The sequence below is a fragment of the Belonocnema kinseyi genome, chromosome 1 (genome assembly GCF_010883055.1).
Source record: "Belonocnema kinseyi isolate 2016_QV_RU_SX_M_011 chromosome 1, B_treatae_v1, whole genome shotgun sequence".
NCBI lineage: Eukaryota > Metazoa > Arthropoda > Insecta > Hymenoptera > Cynipidae > Belonocnema > Belonocnema kinseyi.
In genome coordinates, this window is record NC_046657.1 from 176,762,845 (window position 1) to 176,774,233 (window position 11,389).

General features: G+C 35.0%; 1 protein-coding gene across 7 annotated transcripts in view; it reads left to right on the forward strand.

Moving 5' to 3' along the window:
• Positions 1–11,389, forward strand: part of LOC117169747 (ARF GTPase-activating protein GIT1) — a 217,037-nt gene that overhangs the window by 121,248 nt on the left and 84,400 nt on the right. For all 7 annotated transcript variants that reach the window (XM_033356589.1, XM_033356267.1, XM_033356417.1 and 4 more), the window contains one exon: positions 634–797. In XM_033356589.1, the coding sequence (XP_033212480.1) occupies positions 634–797 (164 nt within the window). The remainder of the gene's footprint in view (positions 1–633; positions 798–11,389) is intronic.

The following is an 11,389-nucleotide window of genomic DNA, read 5'->3' on the forward strand; positions in this document are numbered from 1 at the left end:
AGTCACACACGATAGTTTGTCAATAGCATATGCTAGATTTTATCGATGTTTTCCGCCGTTACAACCATTGGCGGCCGTCCATTGTGCCGCTCGTCCTCCAATCTCTTTTTGCTATGTTTGAAAAGCGCTATCTATTTTTTAACCTTGTAGTGCGAAAGTTCAGGCACATCCAAAGTTTTAAACATTTTAAAATAGGTATAATAGTAGGTATAAGTATGTATAATATATATGAACATAATAACGTAAACACAGATTGGAGCACTATCTCTGCCTAAGGCCGAGATCTTTTAAACGCCTTTCGTAATGGCTTTGTGAATTTCAATGACTTTTAAATATTCATCATGTTACATAACTATTTGACCATAAAAGTGGACACACAAACATTGGATTTAATTCATGTGTATTTAATGTAAGCTTTAAATGTAAGCTTTGCGGTGCGTTGAAATCCATGCGTTTTACGCATGAGCTTATCTCTGTTTTGCAAGAGACCCATGTGAAAATAGTAGGTGCTTTTTCCAACAGAGCTACGTTCACGCGCAAACTGCTTGAGTCGCAGCGCGCCATAGAATCATGCCAGGTATTCAGGTCACTACACTAAGATTTTTTCTGTTTGTAATAAATCACTTTTTTCAGACCCGGTGTTATTAGCTTTACGAAAGGAACAATTCGGAAAGCATGGTTCTCAAATGTCGGATGATGAACCTCTTTATGACAGCGTGGCGTCCGACGATGATTATGCAACCTTTGCATCTGATAATGTTACAAGATTATCCACAGCACTGATTTCAGATAACGAGGTACAACAATTCTTTTTGGTAAACTAATCTGAAATCCAAATAATGACTAAACTTTAGTTATAGTTGGCGTCCTTATCAATATAATTGAAGTATGCAATGACCATAATGCCTAAATCCCACGCTTTAAACATAGAATTTTTCTTACCATTAACTAATGTTATGGGACGTTGCTAAAGAGCTGACAATTTTAAGTACGAATGAGTTACTATACTTCTTTTGTCAAATCATTTAATTTCGAAATATGTATGTGAGTTAAATACTGTAAAAAAAATCCTATGCTCTTCGAGACCTCCTCGCCCTCTCGTCCCACCTCACTGCATCCCTATACACCACATCCGCCAAAAATCTCGATCCACATATTCCCTTCACAGAATTTCTACTATAAGTTTTGCTTCCATATTGACCCTTAGCTTCTTTCCCACGGTTACTATTACGATCCTATCCAATATTATGAAGAGAAAAGGTTAATATTTGCGCCATCAGTCTGGCTGTAGGTCAGAAAACCTGCAAATTTTGTATCTCACAACAGGCCTGCCGAAAGAGAGGAAATCGACTGAAAGGCCACATGTTTCGAGTTCCACCACCACTCTCCTCTACGAAGCTATAGAGGTTTGCAGTGGTTATCGCACTCGTGAAGTTGAATGAGTAAATGCCAGTGGAGTTGGATAAATTTCATGTAGCAAATAAGGAATTTCGACATTTCTTCTCTCTGGGCAGGTCTGCCTTAAAACGTAGAATGCAAAATGATTAAGGGTTCTATGACAACTAATGCAGAAAACGTTTAATTTTTTTCTATTGTAAATAAAGCGGACTATTTTATTTCGAAACCTTAAAAAATTCCAGATTTTTAATTTAATTTAGTAACCGCAAGAAGCGGTTGTATGTTTGATTTTCGCTAAACTTCTTGATTATAAATTTTCTCGCTTTCTTAATTTTACAAAAATCGTAAAAAAGTTTAGCAACTAAGGTTAAACATGTTCCATTTTCAGTACCCTGGAATCTGGCTAATGTGCATAAGATGCTTAATACAGATTGAATTTCTTAAAAATTTGAAACAGTAAATCTTTTTCTAATTGTCTAGATAACTAATGTTGGGACTGAAAGTCCTGGCACTTAGGACAAAGTAGCTCTATCTCAATGAAAAAAGATCGCACTGAGTTCGCATTTAGCAAAGCTGATTCGAAATCTTTCTGTCTGTTCAACGACGTCTCTCGTGTCTCGTTGAAAAATTGGTTGTTTTAAGGGCAACAAATCTGAAGAATCACTGCTGACAATTCCTAGATTTACTAGGTCAACTTTCAGACGTTTCTAAAGTCGCAAAAACGTCGGAAAATAATGGAGAAAATGTAAGTGGACACCTTCATTCAATATGCGTCTATCTGCTGACAGCGCTGTGTATAGGATTATGCGCTGTGTATTATAAGGATACGGATTAGTCTCATACAGGGTGCAGTAATCACATAGACTCATATCGAATGGACGCGTCGAAGTGGATTACTTGTCTATTTGTAAATCGAGCCCAGCTTTGAAAATTAGAAAATATTAAAAATTATGGTCACCAGAATTGCTAACGAAAGAAAAAATTATCTCTGACTGGAATAGAGATATCCAGAAGAATCAAGATTTAAACCATAATGAGTTATGCTAAAATCTCGTGAGGGAATATTAACATAAAAAAGGGTGGCGGTTGTGCATTGACCAGCGCATTTCTTCGCCGATTTAACAATTTTTTTTAGAAGTGATCAGCAGTAGTTGCGCAAGAGCGTCTATGGATTAGATTTGTTAATTTTTATCATTTTATATTTTTTATATTATAAACAAAGAGCGAAAAGGGGACATTTTTAATCATTTTTTATCTTCAAATGAGTAACTTAATTGATCCCATTCTCGATGAAAATGATTGTCGATGTATCTAAAGAACATACATAATTAGCAAGAAATTGAATCTAATTTTTATAAACAAATTAAATTAACAAAATGTCAACATCGTGAAAACATTCTTAGTACCTTTAAATTATAATTATGAAAATATTTAGGGATAAATATTGGTCACTCGATATTATTTATTTATTTAATAAACAAATTTTAGAAACAAATGCATAGTTTGATCGTTCACAGAAAGAAAGTAATAGATTTTCTTTCTAATCGTCTTCAAATTCCATAACTGGTAATGTTTAGTGACAAAAAAGGTTAATTAATATCATTTGTTTATTTTATAAACAAATGCATAGTTTTACCACTTATAGATAGAAAGTGATCGTTTTGCTTTCTGTTCGTCTTTAAACAATTATAGTGTTGATGTTCAGTGCTGCAGACTTGTTATTTGATATTATTTGTTTACTTTATAAAACAATTATGTAAACAATTGAATAGTTTATGCATTTATTGGCAAACAAGAATCGGTTTTCTCTCTTATTACCTTTAATTTATTGAAGTTATTTTTATATTTTATTACATTTGTTTATTTAATAAACAAATTTTCTAATAAAATGCATATTTTGGTCACTTATAGACAGAATATAATCGTTTTTCTTTCTAGTCGTCTTTAAATTATATAAGTGATAATTTTGAGTGGTAATGAGTAATGTTTAGTGATGTTTAATGTTTGTTTAGTGATTCGGTATTATGTATCGGTTTTTTTTCTTAGTACCTTTAATTTCTATTAGTGTTAATATTGAGTGATAAAGATTGGTCATTCTATATTATTTGTCTATTTTATAAACAAATTTTGTCAACAAATGCTTACTTTCACCATTTATAGACAGAAAGAAATCGTTTTTATTACTGATCGGGTTCAAGTTATATAATTGGCGATGTTTTGCTACAAATGCTTGTCATTCGATTATATTGGTTTATTTTATAATCTTATTTTATAGAAGGTATAAGTACAAAGTAGAGTAATGTGTTACGTAAATGTTGGTGAGGTTCACTGAAATAAATTTGGTTTTGAAATTGCTTTTCAGTTTTTTAAGTAATTTGAAATATGCCGCCAATATCGGTTAGTTCAGATTCTGCCGCTAAATGGTTGACGCTAGGCTGCTACATTTTCACAAGAATGATCACTTTTATATGCTATAAGTGTGACACGCTTGCAAGATGAATTGCTTTTCCATGATCTAGCTTCGGCTTATTTCGGCTTCGTCATACGCAGGTTTGTCCTTTCTGAGAGAATTGTTAGGCTCCAGAAGCTACGATCATGGTTCCTTAAAGCAAGCAATCCCGACGCAACTGGTACGTGCACGTCATCCACTCTTGCTCATTCTATCCTAGAAGCTAAGCAAGAACGGGAAATTCACGCAAGATAATTCGTAAAACACTGTTACTTAGGTCCCAGAAGAACAGCGTTCTGCATCTGACTTGCTAAGAAATAAATCTTTCATACCTCTAAAGCAGCCGATTATGAGAACCACAGGATGGATTTTGCAGTCTTGATACAGCCTGCTCAGCTCGAAAAGAAGAGCCTGATATTTTGCCCGTTTTTCTTCCTCCTTTGTCGTGATATTACCGTCGGTTGGTGCGGAGAATTCAGTCGAGTAAATTATCTTGGTCTCGAGATCTTGGAGGACAATATCAGGCTTTGTAGCACTGATGCATTGAGTGGTGAAAAATGAGAAATTCCAGTAGATCTTACACTGATCATTCTCTAGAACGGACTCCAGTCTCCTATGGGCGTATGGCAAGACGGGCATTAGATCAACACGATAAAAATGCTGCAGATGATAATATAAGACTTTTAGAGCCGCATTGTGTCTCTCTAATTACCCGAAGCGTGCATACATTGAGCATCCACTGCGAACGTGTCCAATAGTATCTGGCTCTTGTTTGCTTGCTCGGCAGTTGGTATCATCTACAGCTACATTCATTATGTGCTTTCGGTAAACTAAGGTGTCTATAACGTCGTCTTGACAGTCAAAAAGAAATCCCTCTGTCTCTGATCTTGATCCAGCAGATTTGACAAACAAGTTGGCTAGACCCATCCATAGTTTTTTTCTACGTATAATGCTGTAGAATTTGCCATAGAGGGGCTTGTCAGCATGTTCCTTTAGTAGAAGCGAATGTTCTGCTTTCTGTACAAGACTTTTAATCACCAAAAGTGTTAATGATGCTAGGCCATGTGTAGTGTCGCTGGAATCAAATGGGAGACCAAGCTCCTCTGCTGCCCTATCTGCGGCTCGGTAGAGAAACGCCTCAACGTTGACGACTTCATGTTGGTGTAAGAGTCGTATTAGAGATTCTGTGCTTTTTAGAACAGAATCGGCTGTAATTAGAACCGTTCTTCCATCAAGACACTCTAAGCTCAGCAAACCTCTACCTCCTTTATCTCGAGGGAGGTATATACGAGGTACAGAAGATCTAGGATCATGACTTCGATGGATTATTATCATCTTGCGTGTGCTTCGGTCAACTTGCTTCATCTCATCGACGTTCCATTTTACTGCACCAAACGTGTGAAGCAGTATAGCAACGGAAAAAATATTGGTCGCCTGGATCTTTTGTATTCAGGCAATTCAGAAGCCCAAATTTTTCCGTGAATTTTGCGATACCTTTTTTTCAGGGGCCGTGTTTTATCATTATCATTGTTTTTGTGACTATTATTGGCAGCCTTATTAACGTTTTTGATTAAGTATTATTTATTAATAGTTAATAAATAATATTTAGAAAATGGAGTCTTTTAAAGTCTCTAAGAAATACAGTCTTGATGATGATCGCTTGAAAATAGTTGGCAGATCCCTGACCAGACACTTTCTTATGCATTGGTATCAAAACTGGAAGCCAGATTGATGACCATGGAAGAAACTTATTCCGCAATCGAGATTCAAGAAGCATGTCTCCAAATATTGAGAACCACGGGAAAAAGAAAAAAATTGTTAATGCAATTGTATTCCTTCTAAATGACACCAGTGATGATTTATATGATGCTGTTAGGAGTGCAGTTAATGAAGTGGAATGTTACTCTCCAGTAAAAGCTTTAGCTTTAATGGAATATGCCAAGTTATCCAAGTATCAATACAATATCATTCAATTTGAGGCCAAAACTTGAAATGCAGATATTTATCGTTCATATTATCACTTTCCAGAAAAAAAGAATGTTATCTATTGCAGGTACACGTAACAGAAAAAAGCTCGCATCAACCTTCAGACTTTAGTCGATGATTCGATAACACGCCTTTTCAAAGATTCCAATTTAAAACTTCCTGTCGTAGACAAGAGGTTGAAAACTTCTCATCTAGATTTACTTATGAAATATGGCTGCGCTGGAGCTTCAGATCAGGAGACGTATAACCAACTGTTTGCGGTCTACCAGGCGATGTATACCAATAGCATTTATATTTGCCAAAGAAACAAAGGAAAGAACAAAAGCAGAGATTCAAGAAATCAAACGCCAACTAAAGTTATTGAAGCCAATGAAGATCACTACATCTAATGGCGTCTTCGTAGTTAGAACTGACATGAAGTTGACTGTGGTAGATGGAGAAGTCTGTCTAGCACTCTCTGATACACTTTCATCGCGAAGCTGCTGTATTTGTGGAACTAAGCCCAGCGAAATCAACAAACTTGATCGTGTAATGCTGAAAGAATGCTAAATTATATGCTAAGATGCGATCTTTTGAATGCATAATACACATAGGTTATCGTTTAGATTCCAAAAAACGGTGTGCAGTGACAGATGAGGTATAACAGTGGTAACACCGCTAGAAGATTTTTCGTGAATCCTGATCTAGCTGCTGAAATAACGGGAGTGGATAATGCGTTGATTGTGAGGTTTTTTCATGTTTTGAAAATGTTGACAAGTAGCTGCAGAAGCACGTAATAAGGATTTCGAGCGATTCAGAGAATTCAACACACGACAGTGCTCTTGAATATCGACCAATGAAGATTTAATACATAATCTTCTGATATCATCTGGTCCATTAGTTGCGTCTTTAAGGCAAAAAAGGAGCAAAGATGCAGTTGAAATGGATTCTGAATTTATTAAAATGATTGAAAAGTACAACTTGGAAGCTAGTTCTTCTTAAACACTACAAAATATAAATAATAGATTTAATGCTTTCATGATGATTCATTTTAATAACAAGAGATATTTCGGGTTTCACTCGAGTAAAAAACTACGAATTTCGCCAACGTCAACATTGCAGTTCACTTCTTCAGGGCTGACCTGAAACTGAGGTATCATGTTATGTTGTTCTTATGTATACTCTCTACGATTACTGTGATTGGCCAGAGCACCTCGCCGTGGGGACTGGTCGAACCTGATTGGTCAATCAAGTCTTTTATTTAAAAAATGTGGGAGAACGGAAAGCCAAATCGGATTGGTATTATATCCATTGCCCCTATTGATGTTATTAGGGTGTTTTAAGATTTCGATTGCTTCTGTATGTTTTCTTGGAAAAACGTTGTGTTTTTTTGCAATGACTGTTGTTCTGTCAAATAAAATATTATGTCCTGTTTTGATATGATGTTCAGCTAGTGCTGATTGCGTTAAATGTTTTAGCCTGACTTTACTCTCATGTTCCTTTATACGTTGGCTCACCGTTCTCCCGGTTTCTCCAATATATACTTTGCCACAAGAAGAAGGGATTTTATATACTCCTGGATCACTTAGAGGTGCCTATTTGTCATTAGGGTTATTTAGTAGTTGTACTATTTTTGTAGGTGGTTTAAATATGCTTTGGATGTTGTGTTTGTTGAGAATTCTTCCTATTTGTTCCGTGACATCTTGGATCTAGGGTAGGGTGGTGATCATTTTTCTCTCTCTTTCTTTCGTAGGTTATGTTGACTTGCTTATTTAGTGTATTTTCTTATTGATTTATCAAGTTGTTTGTTTTTGTAATCGTTCTGTATTAGGATTTGTTTAACTTTTTGTAATTCCTTTTGTAAGTCATCTTTATCTGTTATGGAGACAGCTCTGTATACAAGGGAGTTGATGACCGATTGTTTTTGTGATTGGTGATGGTGGGAGGAGGCATTAGGTATCTGTTTGTATGCGTGGGTTTCCTGTAAACTTCATGTCCTAATGTGTTATCAGATTTCTTGTAAACTAAGACGTCTAAGAAAGACAATTGTCCGTTTTGTTCTATTTCCGTGGTGAACTGGATATTAGGATGTAATTGATTGATATAATCGAAAAAACTTATTTAGTTCATCTCGTCCATGTCGCCAGATGACAAAAATGTCATCAACGTAATGGAACCAAAATTCCGGTTTAAGCTTGGCTTGGTTGAAGATTTTAGTTTCTTGATGTTCCATAAAGACATTGGCTATTACAGGTGATATTGCGGATCCCATTGCCGCCCCTGAGATTTGTTCGTAGAATTGGTTATTGAACGAGAAGTAAGTATTAATGAGACAGTGTTCTATCAAAGGTAAGAGCTCGGAAGGAGAGTTTGTAAAAGATTTAATAATATCAATTGCATGAGAGATTGGTACTTTCGTAAAGAGAGATACTATGTCGAAACTCACTATGATGTCTTGGGGTTGAATGTGAATCCGTTGTATCTTTTTGATAAAGCCAAATGAGTTTTGGACGTGAGTGATGAAGTTTCCTGTAAAAGGATTTAGTTTTTTTTTCGAGGAAGCGTGCTAGGTTATAAGTTGGTGAATTTATTGCGCTGACGATCGATCTGAGTGGAATGTTATCTTTGTAGATTTTTGGGAGCCCCTAAAGTCTCGGAGAGATGGGGTTAGTAGCTATCAATTTAGATATTGTTTGACTGTCAAGTTTAGAGTCTTTGAGAAGGGTTTTTGTTTTACTGACTATTGTTTTTGTAGGGTCCTTTTTAAGTTTTGCGTATGTATCGTCAGTTAGAAGGTACATGATTTTGTTGTTGTAGTCTTCTTTGTTCATCATTACTGTTGTTTCTTTTGTCTGCGGGTAGTATTATAATATCTTTATTCTGTTTGAGTTCTTTAATTGCGGTTTTTTCTTGTTTTGTTAAGGTTGAGGAAAGAACTTGAGCTTTGCGTAAAATGTTGCCCGTCCTACGTCATATGTCATTCTCTTTTTCGGGTGAAGTTTTAATAGTTTTTTGCAGGTAGTGTGCAAAAGAAATTTGGTATGTTGTATTCTTTCTTTCAAGAGAAGCAAACTTGTATTATGCAGAATTTATTTAGATTTAGATGTTCCCAAATTATTTTTCAGTTGTAAAACTTGACAGCCAAACAATATTTAAATTGATACCTACTAATACCTTCTCTCCAAGACTTTAAGGGCTCCCAAATATACATAAAAATAACATTCCACTTAGACCGATCATCAGCGCAATAAACTCACCAACTTACAGCCTAGTACGCTTCCTCGCTACAAAACTAAATCCTTTTACAGGAAACTCCATCACTCACATCCAAAACTCATTTGGCTTTATCAAAAAGATACAACAGATTCACATTCAACCCCAAGACATTATAGTAAGTTTCGACATAGTATCTCTCTTTACGAAAGTACCAATCTGATACAATTGATATTATTAAATCTTTTAAGAACTTTCCTTCCGAGCTCGTACCTTTGATCGAACACTGTCTCAATAATACTTACTTCTCGTTCAATAAACAAATTCTACCCACAAACCTCAGGGGCGGCAATGGGATCCCCAACCTGACCTGTAATAGCCAATGTCTTTATTTTTAACATCTAGAAACTAAAATCTTCAACCAAGCCAAGCTTAAACCGGAATTTTGGTTGCATTACGTTGATGACACTTTTGTCATCTAGCGACATGGACGAAATGAACTAGATAATTTTTTTGATTTTATCAATCAATTACATGCTCTTATCCAGTGCACCATGGAAATAGAACAAAACGGAAAATTGCCTTTCTTAGACGTCTTAGTTTACAAGAAATCTGAAAACACATTAGGACATGAAGTTTACAGAAAACCCACGCAGACAGATACCTACATTCACCCTCCCACCATCACCCACCTAAAAAAAATCGGTCATGTATACAGAACTGTCTCCATAACAGATAAAGATAATTTACGAAAGGAATTATAAAACGTTAAACAAATCCTAATACAGAACGATTACACAAATAAACAAAATGATAAAGCAATAAGAAAATACACTCAAAGAAACAAGTCAACACAACCTACTAAATAACCCTAAAGACAAAAAGGAACCCCTAACAATCCAGAAGTATATAAAATCCCTTGTGCTTGTGGTAAAGTATATTGGAGAAACCGGGAGAGCAGTGAGCCAACGTATGAAGGAACATGAGAGTAAAGTCAGGCTAAAACATTTCACGCAATGAACACTAGCTGAACATCATATCGAAACAAGATATAACATTTTATTTGACAGAACAACAGTCATTGCAAAAAAACACAACGTTTTTCCAAGAATACATAGAGAAGCAATCGTAATCTTGAAACACCCTAATAAAATCAATAGGGACAATGAATATATAATACCAATCCGATTTGGTTGTCCGTCCTCCCGGATTTTTAAAATAAAAGACTTAATTGTCCAATCAGGTTCGACCAGTCCCCACGGCGAGGTGCTCTGGCCAATCACAGTAATCGTAGAGAGTATACATAAGAACAACATAACATGATACCTCAGTTTCAGGTCAGCCCTGAAGAAGTGAACTGCAATGTTGACGAAACGTCGGCAAAATTGGTAGTCTTTTACACGAGTGAAACCCGAAATATCTCTTGTTATCACTACAAAACATTTACAGTGATATCATCTGCTAGCAGTAGTAAAAAAAGAGTACTTTTTGTCTACACATGGCTAGACTGTGCACTTGTTTATAAAATAAATAAATAATATCGAATAACAAATCCTCACCACTAAACATCACTAGTAATATAATTTCAAGTCGACAAGCAAGAAAAACGTTAACTTTATGTCTGTAAATGACCAAACTATCCATTTACTTATTAAATTTCTTTATATAATAAATAAATTACATCAAAATAGAACTCATCACCACTAAAAATTATCACTCATATCATTTGAAGACATATAGAAAGACAAACGATTACATTCTGTCTATAAGTAATGACAATATATATTTGTTTATAAAATTTGTTTATTAAATAAACAAATAATATCGAATAACAAGTCTACATCACTAAACATCACCACTATAATTAGACTTTTAGCAAGGAAAATGATCACTTTCTAATTGTAAATGCTAAAACTATGCATTTGTTTATTAAATAAACAAATAATCTCGAATGACCAGTCTTTATCACTGAATATTTTCATAATTATAATTTAAAGGTACTAAGACAGAAAAAGTATTACTTTCTGCAAATAAATGTCTAAACTATGGATTTGTTTATATAATTTGTTCATAAAATAAACAAATTAAATCAGACAACAGATTTTGATGACCCAATATGATCGTGCAGATAAAATTGAGCAATTTCAACTTGCAAATATACTTTGCAAGGAAAATTCCCATGATATTGACTTTTTGTCACTATAATTTGTTTATAACAATTAGATTCAATTCCTTGCTAATTATTTATGTTCTTTAGATACATCGACATTCATTTTCATTAAGAATGGGATCATTTAAGTTAGCCCACTATGCAACGGCGGGGTCTTAAAGAAAAAAAGGAGCCTGTCCCTCTACGGTTCCCTG